Genomic DNA, 19,549 nt, shown 5'->3' with positions numbered 1-19,549 from the left:
GTATTTATAGACGCTTAGCTGACCGTATATGAAGACTCGATAATAATGTCGGTTGTATTTGCATGTGCTTGCTTATGATACGTCTCTTCATTCCGACAATTGTTATGTAAGCTTTTCTCTTTTAGCTCTGCTGCAATATCTATTATTGTACATTCGTCTGTGAAGTAGTTTGTAGCTTGTACCTTGTATATTCGTGCTCAGCTACATTTCATTTGATAGTCTTGTCGTGATATGTGAATTGATCAGTTACATACTCTGAACTGGTCTGGTGAACTGATTCTCTGAACTGGTATGGTGAAATCAGTCCAAACTGATTTCGTCATATCAGTTGTTTTGTTCAGCTGGATTCTTCATCAGTTGAACTCTTATCAGTTGGTCGGGCTTCTGAAGGTCTTCTGCTGAACCACCTATTAGCTGGACAATCAGTGAAACTGGTTTTTGATATATCAGTTGGACTGGTTCAGTTTTGGCAATCAGTTGACGTCTCGATAGCTTCAGTTTTGGTTTTGAAACTGATCAGTTTCAGCTTTTCTGCACACTAGATAAACTTGTTAGAAACAAAATAACAAGTTTTGTTAACATCAAAATAAAGATTGCGAACATAAATTGTACCTAAAATCTGACCAGAAAAGAATTTTATTTCGGGCTGATTATTTTTCAAATAGATCTAGATGCACTTTAAAATTATATATTGTGTTTGCAATGTGGTCAAAAAATAGTCCTAATAAATTGAAACACAATTTATTTTGAACTTTAACAATATCTACATCTCAAAAATCACTTTATTAACATGTAATTTAAATTTAACCAAATTTGAGATACAAGATATTAATTTAACTTACGTTAATATGCAATAAATAAAATATTTGCACATCATAATTATTTTTGTTCGTAAATATTTTATCGGACTATAAAATAATGAATAGCTTCATATTAATTTTACTTCATGCCATTACATTTTGAAATGGTTGAATTTAATTTTAAAAATCAGAATTGCGGAAGTCAAAATTTAATAAAAGATCAAAATCCTGAATTTTAAAATATGTTTCAAAATTGGACAACCAAACAAGACATTAAATTCAACCAAAAAATCTCCAAATCTCCAAACTCTAACCTTAGCCGAAAAATCGTTGCCGCCACGTCCTCTGGTCGTAACAGTCATCGTCGACCACGACCCAGGGTCGCCTTACTACAGCCGACCACCTCCATACCATCTCCGACCAACAATCAGCCAGAAATCAATCGAACGAAAATTGACGAAAATCGTGCGAGTAAAGTTGCGAATTTCAGATAAAAAATTCGATCACGTTGCGGCGATTTTAGATCAATAAATGGATTAATATGGGCGCATGGAGATGGAAAATTTTCCTTTCAACAACCGCCGCTTGAAAATGGCCGGAGAATGTCCGATTTGCCCATGAATCCGACAACCCAACCCTAATTAAAAAAAACAAATTGCAATTTTTAAATTTGAATATAAATATGAATTTTGGATGTAAAATTCGAAAAAACTATATCCAAAAAACGTGAATTTATTCATATAAAAAATTCAGAAAACTCAAAAACCATATCTGAATAAAAAAAATTTATAGGCAAGAAAACCGTTTCAGATATGAGAATAAAACATAATTATCTGTTTCGATCAATTTAAAAAATCTCATAATTCAACATGAACGTGGCTGTGATGTCACTTGTTGAAGATTTAATAAAATTAAATCTATAAATCATGTGATTAAATTCATATATCACAACATTCTAAAAATTCATGTCGAAATATCATAAAATATAAATAATAGTGAACGCATACCAGAATCCATTGATTGGTCTAGCATTAGAGTTATGAATCTTCCAAGGCAACAAAGAATTAACCACCTTATTTTTTGACTTAGATGAAAGAAGAAGAGAGATCTAGAATATGTGTGTCGTATATATTATGTAAGGCAAAAATTTGTTTGAGACGGTCTCACGGGTCGTATCTGTGAGACGGATCTCTTATTTGGGTCACACATAAAAAAATATTACTTTTTATGCTAAAAGTATTACTTTTTATTGTGAATATGGGTAGGGTTGACCCGTCTCACAGATTATGACCCGTGAGACGGTCTCAAATGAGATTAACTCATTATGTAATATTCTACGTATCTCATGGACCATAACCATATATAATTTTAGCAGTCTTCGACCCATCATAGAAGACTTAATTGGGTTGAGTTTCTACACATAAGGTGTGCCATATAAATCTATTTAATATTTTGGAATCCCGAAATTTAATTAGATCATCTTATTGAGTTCTTTATTATATAGCTTGTCCATGTAAAATTGTGCCATATAAATTTATTTAATATTTTGGAATCCCAAAATTTAATTATATCATCTTATTGAGTTCTTTATTATATAGCTTGTCCATGTAAAATTAATTAAATTATGTGAACCCACAAAATAATTCCAACATCATCTTCATATGGTTTCCAATTTTTGAATATCGGTTTATTTGTTGTCTTCAATAGTCATGTTAACCTTGTATTGTCTCGAAAATAAAAATAATAAATTAATGATTTTGGACGTTCGAGATGTTCATGTTATATAAAGTTTTAATATTTAATGTAACTTTATGTAAAAAAAATTCAATATAAATGAAATTATGTTTGTGTAATTTACTTAATTTTTTGTTTCGGTTTTTATTTTTGTAGATGAGAAATGTGTTTTAGAAAATTTGGGGAAAAAAAAATCAAAGCTTTCTTACATACAGTATTTTAGGAGGATCACTCCAAGAGATCAAGGTGGTTTGTCAATTGTGTTATTTTTTAATAATATGGCAACAAAACTCAAATAGTAAGTTTTCAAATAATTTCTAATGATCTCGATTTTCTCTTTGTATGGACACATACATTGACAAGAAATGCCCATTCACCGGAAATGTGTCTATTAGAGGCCGTGGAACATGCCACAGTGCTGAGATGAGGAGGACAATCATCATCCGTCCAACTAGCTGCATTGGGTTAAGAAGTACCAAAGGTTTGAATGTTAATGCTATATTATGTGGTTTTTGTTTATGTGATATCAATATACTTTTGATGTACTTTAGATATAAGAAGAGACATTTTAATTATTCCGACAGATATATCTTCAATCTTTCGTGTGAAAAAGGACACCATATTATCAATGAACAGTATCAGTTAGTGTCAACTTATTATTCTTCTATTTTATGAATTGCTATGAGATTCATCTGTCACAACTTTTTCACATCTTACAGGCCATTGTCAAAGACTGTTAGTTTTAACATTCTCAAGGTTATACTTACTGGTTCTTCTGGTCGGGGAAAGAAGACTTTTACTTAAATGTTGAACATGCAATGTGTGTTTCTAGATGGATTTGAAATTGTGAATCTTTTTAGAGTTTTATTTTTCAATTTGAACCATTCTTGTGGATCTGTTATTGAAAATTGACATAATTTGATTCGTCTTGCAAAAAAAGTGAATGGTGCATTAAGGTTATAGTTTTTGGAGGATGTTGAATATGTAGTGATGACTATATATCTACATGACTAAGTTTGAGAAAGGATGATGGAATCACAAAGGTGAAAGGGTAGTTTACAATTCGGTTTTATCTAGAACAATATTTTTTTTCTTTTTTTTTCTTTTTAAAAAAAAGATTTTGATGGGAGTGGGCTTAATCCTGTTGGACTTTAGCGAATGAGGTGTAGATGGGCTGCTCTTTGGCATATTAAATTTAACAATACAATTTGAATTCGAGCTCAACGCGTTCCTCCAAATTGAAATTTTCAATATCAGTGCCTTCAGAATATGGTAAACCAAAATTCTATGTCGTCACTATCACCTAGATACTATCATTACCAACATCTTTAAATATTCATTTGTTGTATATTTTTTTTTGGTTAATCCCACGAACATAGATTCTGTCGGTCTAATTGATTAACATAAACGAAAAGCCTATTACTATAGTTGGTTTTACAATCATTTAATGTTTTAATATAGAGAAAGATATAATATGATGTATCATTTTTTTTTATGTCCAACTGTTTCATTGTGTATACTATGACAACTGTTTGTTCTATTTCACTCTTACTTGAGAACAAAAAAAAAAAAAAAAACTCATAACCTTATTTTTATAACTTATGAGTTGTTTTAATAACATTTTACCAAACAAAAATCAAGATTTTATAAAGGGTCAATCAACTCACTTGTGGAAAAAGCACATAGAGCTTGGAATCCAAACACTAGATTTTCTAAATTTGGGTTCATGTTGAATTACAATATGGAGTCATCAAGTAGGACTTGCATCAATGATAAACTCTTTATAAATTCGGGTTCATATTGAATGGCAAAAGGGTGTCATGTATTTCAAACCAAATACTGTTATCTTTAACACTAGCCAATTGGGTCTTGGTAGGACTTACATCAATGATGGACTCCGTTGTTACATCATGTTCATAACTCCGTTTAGAAAAAGAAACGAGGAAAATGTGTAGAAAGACATAATTATAAATATTATTGAATGTCAAATAGAAAATTAAAGAAATTTATAAAAAAACTTCAGGGATGTGACTAGTTTGCAAGAGTGGTTTATTTGCATCAATCGGAATAATCATTTTGACCCGGTTTAAGATCCAATTTTATAGATAACTATTTGATGAATAAAATTGGATCTTAAACCGGGTCAAAATGATTATTAAAACAACTTAAAATTTTAACGATAAATATTTGACTATTAATCTATCATTATTTAATCCACTCAACTAAACACACAGATGATTCAAGAAGTTGCAGAGATTCTAATGTATTCAGGTCTATTGAAGGTCAGATAAATTTGATAATAGTAACTCGACTGCTACTATATTGTATACCAATATTCGGTATTATGTGATGATAAGAACTCATCGGTTGATATATATGTCTCGAATGTTTTAGGACAATCATGATTGGGTTGAATCATCGATAATAAAATGAGAAAAATCAACAGATATGAAACGGAGATCAATGATTAAAAACAATAAAAAGAGCTCATACCAAAATTGTTAAAATCTTCAATATTTTTAATTAGGCATGTTTAAGAAAAAAAGACAAGTAATTCCTAGTTTACATTCTTCCATTTAAAATCATCCTTGGCTAGAGCGGAGTTTTACCAGAAAAACTATTAAAACCTGCTTCAACAAAAACATTTTACTTTTTTATTATTTGATACTTTTGATTTAGTATTATTTGTAATGTAAAACCCAATTGACAGATAATTGATGGGCATTGCCCCGACCATTTCACATTACTAGAACCAAGTCTCTGTCTTTCAAAGAAACAGGTCCAAACCTTAAATCCCATTTTATCTTTCTCATTGTCTGTACGCCAGTTGCTGCCGCACAGGGAATTCAGTCACATACACGCAGGTGTATCAGGTAAAGTGGAAACTTCCGCTTCTCACGGCATGCATAACCATTCTGCTCTTTTTTCAAAACGTTTTTTTTGCCTCACTTTCATCTGACTGAACCATTTACCGGACTTACGTTTTCAATTGGTGAATTTAATGATGTCCGTGTTTTTCTGCTTGATGTTTGCGTAGAAAATGGCAAGTTTGGTGGAGAGGCTTCGGATTCGATCGGAACGCCGGCCCATTTACAACATAGATGATTCCGACGACGAGAATGATTTCGTTAAGAGAAATTCTGGGTCGGGCTCTTCTAATGACAAAATCGAAAGAATTGAACGTATTGATGCGGTAGTTTTTGATTTCCTACCCCTCCCATACGTTTTTTCGCTTTCCCCTTTTTCAGATTTGTGTCACTTAGTACGTAATCTGTCCGATGTCCAGTTATCATTGTGCGTGTTATATCTGTGTGCTTGTCCACGGATCTAAATATGTTGATACGTACCTATGTTATCTTTTACTTGTTTTTGGGCATACACATGAATCTGTGCACATAGAATTTTGCTTCTTATTGATTCTGACTCTGTAACGGGGCATTTTCTGGAGATCGAAGAGGGAAAATCCTGGTTGATTTTCCGGAGTTTTTGGAGACCTAATTTCGGAAATTTCTTAAATTACATACTTCCTACAATGTCACATTAAGTACGGCTGTACTTGTCTCCAATGTAAGCTATAATGAAGGGGACCAAGGAGCACGGACACAGTTATGATGCCTACATTCGGCATTAGGTCTGAATCAGCAAATCTGATTCTGAGAGTCTAGCAATTGGGGATATAAACAATTAATGTCCATCATACTCTGTGAACTTTCATTGTTGTGGCTTTTCCGGTGTCTGCTTTTAACTACCACCCCTACCCCCTCCCTCCCTTTGTCCAAGCCGAATAATCTTTTAGGTATCGGAATTGATTGTGGTGGAAATTAAATGGTTCAAGTGAATTTTTTTTTCATCTTGTGGCTATTTTCCTTGATTGATTTGATTTTCTACACGTGCATATAAGAGAATTATCCTTTGACTTATCTCCTATTTATAATTGGTTCCACATTGTTTATCGAACAATTTTCATCTCAAAAAATCTCGATGCATAAATAATGGGGCTTCAAATTCATGCCGCAAAACTCGCGTCTTTTAAAACTGTTGTTAGGTAAGGCCTAAGGGAACGTCCCTGGGAAAACCTTCATGGATTCAGGATTGGACGAACGTCTAGTAAACAACTTGTAATCTTTTCCTACTCACGAAATTAGAAAAAATGGAATCCAAATTCAATCGTGCGTCCGCATCCTTGGACTTATGTTATTATATTTCAATTAATAAAGCAGCAACGGTTTTTATGACGGGGAAATACTAAATACCATTTAGACACATAACAGTGAGATCAAGGAGCATTTATGACATGCAAGCTGTCCTCTGTTTTTCTCTGGGTTATAAGTTAAAATCGTACGTTTTTGCAAAAAAATTGGATGTATCGCAATAAATTGTGGATTTCTGTGCCTTACATTCTTGCAATTGCAAATACATGCCATACATGTTCTGCTGCCTTTTTCGAGTTGCAAATTTCTAGAAATAATTTGTTTCAATGTTGTCTGTTATTAGAAGGAAGGCCTGTGTCAATCTTGTGGCAAAGATGACAATCTTTTGAGCTGTGAAACATGTACTTATGCCTTCCATCCAAAGTGTTTACTACCCCCACTGAAGGCTCATATTCCTAGTCCCTGGAAGTGTCCTGAATGCGTATGTATCTTTATGCTCCCAATTTCAGCCCACTTAGGGATGGGTGCAATTTTAGTTTGCTTATTTAACCAGGATTTTTGTCAGATCGGCCCTCTCATCGAAATTGAGAAAATACTTGACTGTGAGGTGGGTCCCACTGCTATTGACGATAGTGATGCATCTAAGCTTGGGTCGGATCAAGCTCTCATGAACCAGTATTTAGTCAAGTGGAAAGGCCTATCATACCTCCACTGCTCATGGTATAATTTTCAACGATCTCTATTTGCCATGTAGTTAGTCAAGTTATTATGTTAAGGCATGTTCCTAGGGGAAGTGTATCATCTGTTATCTGCCCAGCTTAAAATCACCAAATCGTGACCAAGCTATTACAGTATCACTTCACATGTAACGTGATATATGATAATCATTAGTTGAGTATTCTTCTAGAATAATACTACCATCTAATTGAAATTCACTTAAATAGTGTGCCAAAAAAGGCGCTGATTGAATTCCACAGTGATATTCTCATTATTAAGCATGTCTTGTCTTATTCTTACTCATATTGTGCATCATCTGTATGTTGTTCCAGGGTGCCCGAGATAGAATTTGTTAAGGCGCAAAGGTCAAATCCTCGTTTAAAAACCAAAATAAATAACTTCCATAAACAGGCGTCTTCACCAACTAACCCTGAGGATGACTACGGTCCTATCAAACCAGATTGGACGACCGTTGATCGGATTATTGCCAGCAGGTTTTACATACATCTTTTTGCCGCGTTGAATGAATAACTGTGATATTTTGACAAGGCCTTGTGTCAAATTTTAGTCTTGGACCTTTTATTTTTTTTTCTTTTTGAAAGAAGTCTCGGACTTTCAGAAGAACTATATATTGTCACTTTGATTGACTAGACATGTCAATCATATTGTCAAAATGCTTTGATTGACATGTCTAGTCACCTGAAAAGGGCAAAAAACCTCGTACTCTTGGAATATTTTAATTAATTAAATGGGAGAAGATTAAATTCAGAGTTGTGACTTGGACGACTAAGATGCCACAGTTTAATCACCTGCTTATATCAGATCTAGTTAGGGATTAGAAATTTATTTGCTCCTAACGATTATTTAGTTCCCTAAATTGTGAGTTGTCTTGTGGATTGCTCATCCGTTATCTTTGTAAACTTCTCTGTTATTATAATAAATTCATATTTTTCTATAAAAAAAATGCTTGGAGAAATTATTTGTTTCAGGCTTTGCGTTCTGAATCTAGAAGTGAATATTCGAATCAAACTGGCATATGTTTGTTCAAAGATGTTCGATTATCCTCTGCTTTGGTGTACAAAATGTGCTCAATTTTGTTGGCGCTTTTAGAAGTTTGAGTTTTGAATGAATGTTTACCTTTATTCAGTGCTATCAATGCTTCGAGGGAATACTTAGCTTCCTCTAAATGGATTTAATTTATTAAAGGCTGATTTCAATTAAGGTATATGACTTTATGTAGTGTCATGCCTTGTCGATCTGTATGGTTAGATCTTGAAGAAATGTTCAAAATCATGGACGAAAAGCAATCACTGTTGGGAAATCAAAATCATTCTGGCTCTAACCTGTGTGTTGCTTGCTCATCTTTTTAGTACTGCCATTCACATATGATGGCTACTATCATTTAACAGACTATGTGAGTTGGTTGAAGGCTTTACTTCTAATCGCGGAACAGTTGTTATGCTAAGAGATTTTTCTTGTCTTGTATAGAAATAAAACGAATTTCTGTACTGAAGAGTCACAACACAAAATATGATTGATTTTTGAGCTTGAGTTTAATGTCGCTGGTTTTCCATGGTATAAATGATACATTGGCATTTAATTTATCACATTAATTCCAATTGTTGTCAAATTATGGTGAAAACCAGGATTGCAGGTGAAGGGAAAGAATACTTTGTGAAATGGAAGGAGCTTCCCTATGATGAATGCAGTTGGGAGTTGGAATCAGACATTGCATCTTTTCAAAAAGAAATTGAAAGATTTAATAGCTTGCAGTCTCGATCTGACAAGATATCGGTGTCAAAACAGAAGAGCAGCCTTCTTGATGCCATTGAATCAAAGAAAAAACAAAAAGAGTTTCAACACTTTGAGAGTAGTCCTGATTTTCTTTCTGGAGGTATGCGATGCTCTGTATTTTAGTGTATATATTTCATTTTGAGCACGTATAATATTCTATTTGACTCTGTTATCATCAATTAAAAAATCAAGGTTCATTGCATCCGTACCAGCTTGAAGGGTTGAATTTCTTGCGTTTTGCTTGGTCCAAACAAACACATGTGATACTTGCAGATGAGATGGGGCTTGGTATGCTGTTTTGCACCTTAAATTGTTCTTCTCCTCGTTCTTTCTCTTACTTTCTCTATGTTGCAAAATTCTGTGCACTAAATGTTTGTGAGCTCAGGTAAAACAATACAGAGTATTGCATTTTTAGCATCTCTTTTTGGGGAGATTCATTACCCACATCTTGTTATTGCTCCTCTTTCGACATTGAGAAACTGGGAACGTGAATTTGCCACCTGGACCCCTCATATGAATGTTGTAAGTATGCATAAAGTCTGGGATTATGGTAAATTAGTGTTTATGTTGATGAATAATCAATTGCTGCAGGTGATGTATCTCGGAGGTGCTCATGCTCGTTCTGTGATAAGAGAATATGAATTCTATTATCCCAAAAATCAGAAGAAGAACAAAAAGAAGAAATCTGGTCAAACAGTCAGCGAAAGCAAACAAGATAGAATAAAGTTTGACGTTCTTTTGACATCATTTGAAATGATCAACATGGATTTATCATCTTTGAAACCCATAAAATGGGAGTGCATGGTGAACAGACATTTCCTAGCAGTGCAATGTTTTTTATATCCATTTGATGCTTGCTTTTAATGTCTGCTGGCATCTATTTGTAGATAGTTGATGAAGGTCATCGTCTTAAAAATAAGGATTCAAAGCTGTTTTCTTCTTTGAAACAGTTCTCTAGCAGACATCGTATCCTCTTGACCGGAACTCCACTTCAGGTATATTGTTACTCATTTACATTATGATACATTATACTTATGATCTGTGTTCGCACTCTGCTATTATTCTGCTGTTTATGCTTATCACATATTTTTATATAGAGCAACTACTACTGTTTGTGCAAAGGCATATCAAATTTTCTGTGTTGTTACCTTAGTCGTACTTTGTTGGATATTGTTATTAACAACTTGCAGCGAGAACTGATAATTCTACTGTGCTGGATTATTTTGCAAAATCATTGGATAATCTTGAATGAGCGGACGGAATGTGGTTTTTCGAATTATTACTGGATTGATGTATATAAATGTCAATTTATGGAGACTTGTGTGGAGTGAGGTTATTTTCAAGTGAGTCAACAATCCTTGATGAAACCAAGTTCAGATTGATGGATGATTGAAATTACTTTCTGCTGTAATTTTTTTTGGGTCCTCCCCTATTCCATTCAGGTTGCAAGGACTGATGGCCTAAATGCCAGTCTGTAGTTACGAACGAAATTCAAATAACTCTCTGGGATGTCATATTTACACATACTCAAGAATTTTGCTTTTTATTCTATGATAAGCATGTAAATTGGTGAGACACTTCACCTTCCATTACCATCACACATGCTTTTTATGCTATGATAAGCATGTAAATTGGTGAGACACTTCACCTTCCATTACCATCCCTGTGTGAATGCTGTACACCAGTCCTTTGACACTACGCCCTCTATTTTACGAGGTCATTCTTGTGAAGTCAACGAGTCTCTGAAACTCTTCCTTCATTTTATATTTGAACAGTTGTGGCATGGCTTCTTATGAATTTCACAGTTGAAAAAATACTTACTTCTGCCATTTAATTTGTAATGTGATTATATGACCATTGTCTTATTGAATTACAGAACAATTTAGATGAGCTTTTCATGCTTATGCATTTCCTTGATGCAGGGAAGGTCAGTGTCTTCTGACTTGATTTTTATTTTTACCATTAGTGAATAAATCAACTATTATTATATAAAAAATTTCCATGATTCTTTTGTTTTGTCAAAATATATTTCCAGTTTGGAAGTTTAGAGGAATTCCAGGAGGAGTTCAAGGATATAAATCAAGAGGAGCAAATCTCTAGGCTTCATAAGATGTTGGCACCACATCTACTGCGAAGTATTAATTGAAACTTATCTTGTAAATTGGAACTTGTAGTTATTTTCTCGCCTTAATGAACAGGAACCATCTTAAAGCAAATTATATACTATTGTCAAGCATGGTAATAGCACTGCAAGGCTAAATCCAAATTTTCACTAGCTTAAAAATTGATTGATTATTTACGAAGATGCATGCGTGGAAGACAAGAGCCATTTGCTCGAACCTTTATAGAAACAAGTACGCATGGATGAAACGCTATACTTCATCATTTGGCCCACAAACTGCTCGTACCCTCAATTTTATTCCTTGTTTTGACTCGGTTAAACCAGCAACCTATTTTCATCTAATCTCTCTGCCCACAGCATCTATGATTCTCCTATACTATTCAGCCTGCACAATCAATCTGCTAGCTTCATTGTATGTTTCTTATGTCCAGTTCATCCATAATGCTTATTTTTCTCCCATTGACTTAACTGCATGTGGTTGCCATCCTTTTTGGCTTTTGCTATATCAAGCTGTTTTTTTTGTTTTTCCTTTTCTTGCTAAGAAACTGGACCAATGTACTTGAGGACTTTGCAATGCTGAAGGATCTGCAATTTTGTATTTCTAAAAACAAGACTTCCTTGACAACAACTTTGATTTGCAGGATTGAAGAAAGATGTCATGAAAGAGCTGCCTCCTAAAAGAGAACTCATTCTTCGTGTTGAATTGAGCAGCATGCAGAAAGAATATTACAAAGCAATTTTGACTCGTAATTATCAAATATTAACTCGCAAGGGTGGCGCACAGGTGTGTTGTAGATTATTGTTTGTGTTCTTGTCACCTTACTGGAAGGACTTTGGATCAAGCTTAATCTTTTTGTTGATGCTAGATTTCCCTCATAAATGTGGTGATGGAACTGCGTAAGCTCTGTTGTCATCCCTTTATGCTGGAAGGCGTTGAACCAGAGGATGCTAATGAGTTTAACAAGTACTATATGCATGCCCTCGCCCCAAACATACACACACACGATGATTTTCTCCTGAATTTTCTTGATGGAGTTATTCCCTGCATTTGATACCCGCACATAATTTAACAAGTACTATATGCATGCCCTCCTCCCAAACACACACACACACACAATGATTTTCTCCTGAATTTTCTTGATGGAGTTATTCCTGCATTTGATACCCGCACATAATTGTGGTTTTACAAGATGTTTACTGTGTCATTCATATATTTTTGTATTTATGCTTTGACTTATCCAGATGGGAATTTTTTCTGCTCACAAGATTCTCTTTACGATTATAAACAGGCAATTTCTGGAATCCTCGGGAAAATTACAGCTGTTAGACAAGATGATGGTCAAGCTTAAAGAGCAAGGCCACAGAGTTCTGATATATACTCAATTCCAGCATATGTTGGACTTGTTAGAGGATTATTGCAATTATAGGGTATTCATGTTTAGTTGAACTCGTTAATTGATATGCCAAAAATGTATTTCAAAACATGAACTGACAGTCCCATGTACTCATTAGAAATGGCATTACGAGAGGATTGATGGAAGAGTTGGTGGAGCAGAAAGACAAATTCGTATAGATAGGTTTAATGCAAAGAATTCATCCAGATTTTGCTTTCTGCTATCAACTAGAGCTGGAGGTTTGGGAATAAATCTTGCAACTGCTGATACAGTAATCATATATGACAGGTAATATGATGTTCGTGGGTTCAGTAGCAGTTATTTGCGTATTTGTATCCTGGTTTTGTATTTGGGTGATGTATCGGTTCTTTATGTTTGTTCATTGTGCTTATTTGAGCTATGTTACTTGCTGTGGTGAAGGAAAAATGGGCTGCGATTGTGATGACCCGTGCACGGGCCCTCACAGTGATTTTATCTTCCCCCTATTGCCCATTTCGTAACTTAAAAGTTTAAATTTGAGCTATGTGCAAGATTCGATATCTACTGCCTTTGAAATGTGCAAAGCTATATTTATCATAGAATCCCCAATGCTTAGAATTGGGGCATCTATCATTGTTAAATCTCTCTGCTTCTGTTCTTTAGTACTCACTCTTGCCCTGAGTTTTTGGTAGTCTTGATAATTTAATATTGTAGGATGATCAATCCACAGAGAAAAAGCTAACTGTTGAAAAGATGTTAGTTCAAGTTGATTTATAATGCGCTTGTGTGATCTACCCTTTTGGAGTTTGTAGTGAGAGAATTTTTTGAAAAATGCTCTCCCCCCTTTTTCCCGTTCAACAAACCGAATTCCCTCGCTGGCCCTTCATCAATTTTATTCCAAACTCCTGCTGACTGCTCGGCTTTTCTTTCTCCGGCGACGGTCGCCGGCCGTCGGCGGTCGTAGCCTCGTCCTTTTTTCGTCCTTTTTCCTATTCCGATTCCAGATTATCGTTATCGTTCCCTTTCCTTTTGCTTCCCGTTTTCCCGTTTTTTCTTGTCGCGGGTATGATTCCGTCACTCGTTGGGAGCAGGAGATCTGGTTTTATTGGCCCCAAGATTCGAACCTGGGAAGAAACGGTCAAGATCGAGTTTAAAATATTCTCCTTGAGGATAGGGACTGGAGGTAGATCGATTTGGTGGTCTGAGAGAACCAAGAAATCAGAATATATGATGGACTTCGATTTTGAGGAGGCACGCTGGATCAGCCTTAGGTTTAAAGATTACTTTCTATCGTATAGAACAGGCTCGAATTTCCATCGGTATAGAGGAAGGAATGCAGTTGTTACCATTCAGGCCTTTGACAATAAAAGAGGAAAATTCCTAGAGCTTTCAAAATATAATATGCAGGGCAGAAGACAGATTACAGTTGTTCCTAGCGGATTCAAATTAGAGGGGTGGGTAAAATTATCAGATGCTTTGGATAAACTGATGACAGGGACTCTCCAGAGGAGGTATTCAAGCAAAAATTGCGTTCAAGGAGCTGCCCAGGCATTGCCTAAGATAATTCGGAAAGACGAGAGTGCTTTGGGGAAGAATGGCGACAGTGGGATGGCAACAAATTCGGCATGCTGTGATAATGTGAGATTGAAGAAGACATGGAATGAATCAATCGTTGTGACCAGAGGCAGAGTTAATTCCTCATGGGAGCTAATTGAAAAAGTGCTTGGTATAGAAACAAAACGGAAAGTTGAGTTATTCCCGTTTCAAGCCAATAAAGCGTTATGGTGGCCTTCCAATATGCAAGAGTTCTCCACTTTTATTAATTTGAAAAAAGGGTTCTTTAATTTCGGAGTGATTCTGGAATTTGAAGGTTGGTCACAAGATATTAATTCGACAGCGTCGGTAGAAAGTTGTTGTAATAGTTGGATATGTATTACTGGATTACCGTGGGATTTATGGAAGCCCGCTACATTTAAAGTAATTGGCGAGCAGTGTGGTGGTTTGCTGGCAATTAGCACTGATACTCTACACTTCAGAGTTCTTGGGGCAGCTAAAATTAAGGTAAAGGGGACTCAAGGAGGTTTCATAAAAACTAAGATGGATATTCCGTTGGAAGGGAGGCTTACGGAGATAGGAATTAGGGTTGAATCCTTTGATACTAAGGGATATGAACAGTATGATAGACAGACATATGCTCAAGTAGTAGTGAATGGGAGAAAAATTTTGGCGGGTTGGGGCAATAACAATATCTATAAGACATTATCAACCCTGGAGAAACCAATAACTGAGACAGCAGCTGAAAAGTCTATACAGGTCAGTGTACATGGCCAAGATACTAGTGAGACAGAGTTAAGAGGACAACACGGATCAGGAGGACCAAGAGATAGGTTGGTGGAGTCCAGCGGGATCATCAATTCAAATGAACAACAAAAAACTACAGGAGAGAAAACAGAGGCCACTAATCATTCTCAGGGGAGAAAGGTGATCAAGATATTGAGTAAGGTTGATCCAAAAGACGCATCAAAATTCAGAAGAACTTCAATTGATTCCCTGAATAAACAGCAGGGTGATGACATGGACACTACAGCTGAAGCTGAGAGGATTCGCTCAGATGGGAATAAATGCTTCAAAACATACTGCAGAAGAAGTAAAATGAAAGGAGAGATGACGGGCAACACCGAACGAAATGTTAGCGGGATTCACAAAGATCCTGAACCCGATCTTTCGGAAGAATTTGAAGATTTGGTTTGTGACGATTCTCAAGACGAATTGCAAGATGCGGAGCTTGAGTATACGGAATCTGAAAGCAATGGTTCAGCCAGCTACGAAGAATCTGTGAACGCTGAGGAAGATACTCCTGATCTGGAGAGGCTGTTTGAATCGACGGAGGGAGACGACTCATGCAATTATCTGCCTGAAAAATCGAAACCTATAGTGGGACAGGTATTTAAAGATATCCAATCCTCCATTCTTTCTCAATCCTTTTCACTTAATGCCTTTTTTCCATCATCATTTTCAGCATTAGGTTTATCTACCGGTATATTAGGGGGGGGTGGGGTAGGACTGGTTGTTGGAAAGCCGGGCTGTGATAGAGATACAATGAAGGGGGCTGGGGGGGAGAAATTTGTTGATCAGGCAAGCAAGGAGGTAGGTAAGTGTAGAGATGAGGATTGTCAATCAGGGGATAAGCAGCCATGCGAGTCCGATGCGAAGGAATGGTTGAGGAATATCAGTGTCACTAGTGATCATAGAGGTGATCAACTGAAGGGATCCAGTGTGTTTTTATGTTAATTCTAACTTGGAATATAAGAGGGGGAGGGGCACTGAGAAGAAGACAAATGGTTAAGATGGTTATTCGACATGCAAGACCGGATATTGTGGTTCTTTTAGAAACTAAAAAAGAAAAGGTGGATAGGAAATTCATTGCAAGTGTTTGGAAGTCAAGGTTTGTTGATTGGGTATGTCTCCCCTCGGTTGGAACATCAGGGGGGATTCTCATCATGTGGGATCCCCGAGGAGTTTCAGTTACTAATAATTTGATTGGGGAGTATTCGGTATCAATTGAGATTAATCGGAATGATGGGGCAGTTTGGTGGTTCTCGGGAATTTATGGACCTGTTAAACCGTCGATGAGGGAATTCTTTTGGGATGAATTAGCGGGTTTGAAGACGATTTGTGGGAACAATTGGTGTCTAGGAGGGGATTTTAATGTTGTAAGGAATTTGGGGGAGAAAATGAACAGTCAATCAGTAACGACAAGCATGTGCTGTTTTGATGGTTTGGTAGAAGAATTGGAACTCCACGACCCACCGCTGTTGAATGCTAAGTTCACGTGGTCAAATTTTAGAGAGGTACCCATTTGCTGTCGCCTTGACAGATTCTTTTTCTCGGGGGGTTGGAGTTCTTTATTCCCATCGGTGAGACAAACGGTTTTACCAAGAATTACATCGGACCATTGTCCAGTATTGCTAGATACAACTAAGCTGAAATGGGGTCCCATTCCTTTTAGATTTGAAAATGCTTGGTTGTCATACCCAAAATTCAAAGATCAAGTGAGTTCATGGTGGACAGAAGGGGTTTTTCAGGGATGGGAGGGTTATAACTTCATGCAGAAATTACGGCACACTAAGAAAAAAGTTTCTATTTGGAACAGACAAGTCTTTGGAGATGTAGGGGTAAGATTACAAGAGTTGAGCAGCAGGATTCAGTGGTTGGATGGGATTGAGGCGGGAGGTCAGTGGTCAGACGAGTTAAATAAAGAAAGAAAGGAGGTGAGGTGCGAGTTGGAGACAATGACATTCAGAAAATTCCAGATACAAAGTCAGAAAGCTAAGGTTAAGTGGATAAGAGATGGGGACCAAAATTCTAAATTTTTCCACAGACTATTGACACATAGAAGAAACAGGTCATTCATAGACCGAGTGGAGTTGGATGATGGAAGTGAGATCACTGATGGCATTCAGATTGAACAAGAAATTTTAAAATTCTATGGATCACTGTTTAAGAATTCGGTAAATGAGGGACGGTGTGGTGAGGATTTAATGTTGGCCCTAAATGGTTTGAATTGGTGTCCGTTATTGAATGTCGATGCAGAAGAGCTGGAAAAACCTTTTGTAGAAGAGGAGATCAAAAGAGTGGTTAATGACAGTGATGGCTCAAAAGCTCCAGGACCGGATGGATTCACAATGGCATTCTTTCAAGATAATTGGGACACGGTGAGAGTGGATTTGATGAGAGTGTTTGCTGAATTCTTTGAAACTGGGATTATTAATGGAATTACTAATGAGACTTATCTCTGTCTTATTCCAAAGAAAGAAGATGCGAGAAAAATCAACGACTTTAGACCGATCAGTTTGATTACGAGTTTGTATAAGATATTGGCTAAGGTGTTGACGAATAGATTGAAGAAAATTTTGGGTGCAACCGTGGCTGAGAATCAATGCGCATTCATCAAAGGCAGACAGATTTTAGATTGCTGCCTTATAGCCAACGAGGTGGTGGAAGAATATCGTCGCAAGAAAAAGAAGGGCTACCTGCTAAAAATAGATTTGGAGAAGGCGTATGACAAAGTTGATTGGAAATTCCTTGATTACGTGCTTCGAATGAAAGGTTTTGGGGAGAGATGGCGTAGGTGGATAAGGGGATGTGTTTCTAGCGTATCGTTTTCGATCATTATCAATGGCAAACCATGTGGAAAAATAAAAGGGGAAAGAGGGCTAAGACAAGGGGACCCTTTATCACCGTTTCTTTTCAATCTAGTTGTCGATGTGTTGGGGAGGATGGTGGACAGGTCGAGGGAGGCAAAGGTATTAATGGGATTAGAAGTTGGGAAAGAAAAATTGGAAATTACTCATTTGCAATTTGCGGATGACACTTTGTTTTTCGCAAATTCGAGCAATGATGTGGAGGCATTGATGGACATAATCGATCGGTTTGGCGGTATTTCTGGACTGAAAATTAATCTTGCGAAGAGTGTTGTGTTGGGAATGAATTGCGCGGACGACGAGGTTAAAGATTTGTCTATGTTGGTGGGTTGTAGAAAAGAGTGTTGGCCTATACGGTATCTTGGGGTACCTTTGGGAGGGAACCCCAACAAAGTGGAATTCTGGGAAGTTGTTCTATCAAAAATGTCCAAGAAATTGGCAAGTTGGAAAAAGGGGTTCCTTTCGAGAGGTGGTCGATCAATTTTGATCAAAGCCGTACTTTGTGCTTTACCTTCTTTTTACATGTCACTCTTTAAAGTTCCAATAAAGGTGGCATCAATGATGGAGAAAATGATGAGGGATTTTTTGTGGGATGGAGATGTTGGAGATAAACACTATCATGTGGTCGGATGGAAACAAGTGTGTAAACCAAAGGACAAAGGTGGTTTGGGAGTGGGGGATATTTGTCTCAGGAACAAGGCATTGCTTGGGAAATGGTGGTGGAGAGGGTCGGTGGAAAAAGGCTCGATGTGGAAAAATGTAATCAAAAGCATCTATGGATTACAGGAGAATGGATGGGATTTGGGGTTGGCGGATAGAGTGACATTCAGAAGCCCCTGGAAATTCATTTCTCGGTCTTACCAGGCTTTCCATCAACTTGTCAGGGTAGTGCCTAAGCAGGGTAATCTTATTCGTTTCTGGGAGGATATTTGGGAGGGAGATGTCTCGTTTAGGGTAAGATTTCCTTCCTTGTTTCGTATTTCTGTTTCTGTCAATCTTCCTATCAATCAATTCTTAGATGTTGTCAACTGTGGGGGGGGGGGGGGTGGTTCTATCATTTGGGATGTCAGATTTAGAAGAGATCTTACAGAGGATGAGGTTCGAGAATTTTCAGATTTAATGGGTGTCCTAGATAGGGTCAGATTGAACTTGGGTATTGAGGATTATAGAATCTGGTTGGGAGATCCTTCGGGGTTGTTTTCGGTTAGTTCCTTTTATAATTCCTTCTTTTCTAATTCCGATTCCAACTCTGTTTGTTGTTTTAATAATATCTGGAAAATACACGTCCCACAAAAGATTAAGATTTTCTCGTGGATCGTGGCATTGGGGAAGCTTCCTACGTCAGATTCTATGCAAAAAAGATGGAAGAATTGTTTTCTCAGTCCTCAGTGGTGCTGTTTATGCCGGAATGCTGACGAGAATCAAGATCATTTGATGCTGCATTGCTCTTTTTCCACGGGTTTATGGTCCAGAGTTTTACAAGAGTTGGGCTTTCAATGGGCAACTCCGAGGCAAGCAAAAGATCTATTCACTTGGGAAGTCGGCAATCGATTGCACAAAAGGCTTGGCAAATTCTGGAGATTGATTATCCATTTTGTTTTCTGGTCATTGTGGCTGGAAAGGAACAAAAGAATATTTGAAGATGATGCGGATT

General features: G+C 36.7%; 1 protein-coding gene across 5 annotated transcripts in view; it reads left to right on the top strand.

Annotated features, from left to right (window-relative positions):
- The first annotated feature begins 5,246 nt into the window (after positions 1 to 5,246).
- Positions 5,247 to 19,549, top strand: part of LOC140824973 (CHD3-type chromatin-remodeling factor PICKLE-like) — a 42,046-nt gene continuing 27,743 nt past the window's right edge. For all 5 annotated transcript variants that reach the window (XM_073186411.1, XM_073186413.1, XM_073186412.1 and 2 more), the window contains exons 1-16: positions 5,247 to 5,407; positions 5,572 to 5,727; positions 7,029 to 7,166; positions 7,251 to 7,405; positions 7,735 to 7,896; positions 9,049 to 9,296; positions 9,389 to 9,484; positions 9,582 to 9,718; positions 9,788 to 10,000; positions 10,084 to 10,191; positions 11,073 to 11,123; positions 11,232 to 11,331; positions 11,960 to 12,102; positions 12,185 to 12,282; positions 12,608 to 12,746; positions 12,831 to 13,000. In XM_073186411.1, coding sequence (XP_073042512.1) covers positions 5,575 to 5,727; positions 7,029 to 7,166; positions 7,251 to 7,405; positions 7,735 to 7,896; positions 9,049 to 9,296; positions 9,389 to 9,484; positions 9,582 to 9,718; positions 9,788 to 10,000; positions 10,084 to 10,191; positions 11,073 to 11,123; positions 11,232 to 11,331; positions 11,960 to 12,102; positions 12,185 to 12,282; positions 12,608 to 12,746; positions 12,831 to 13,000 — 2,111 coding nt within the window. In that variant the 5' untranslated portion in view covers positions 5,247 to 5,407; positions 5,572 to 5,574. The remainder of the gene's footprint in view (positions 5,408 to 5,571; positions 5,728 to 7,028; positions 7,167 to 7,250; positions 7,406 to 7,734; positions 7,897 to 9,048; positions 9,297 to 9,388; positions 9,485 to 9,581; positions 9,719 to 9,787; positions 10,001 to 10,083; positions 10,192 to 11,072; positions 11,124 to 11,231; positions 11,332 to 11,959; positions 12,103 to 12,184; positions 12,283 to 12,607; positions 12,747 to 12,830; positions 13,001 to 19,549) is intronic.

Source organism: Primulina eburnea, chromosome 3, assembly GCF_022965805.1.
Source record: "Primulina eburnea isolate SZY01 chromosome 3, ASM2296580v1, whole genome shotgun sequence".
Classification (NCBI taxonomy): domain Eukaryota; kingdom Viridiplantae; phylum Streptophyta; class Magnoliopsida; order Lamiales; family Gesneriaceae; genus Primulina; species Primulina eburnea.
The sequence above is the reverse complement of the archived record's forward strand: the minus strand, read 5'-3'. Positions and strand labels throughout refer to the sequence as shown.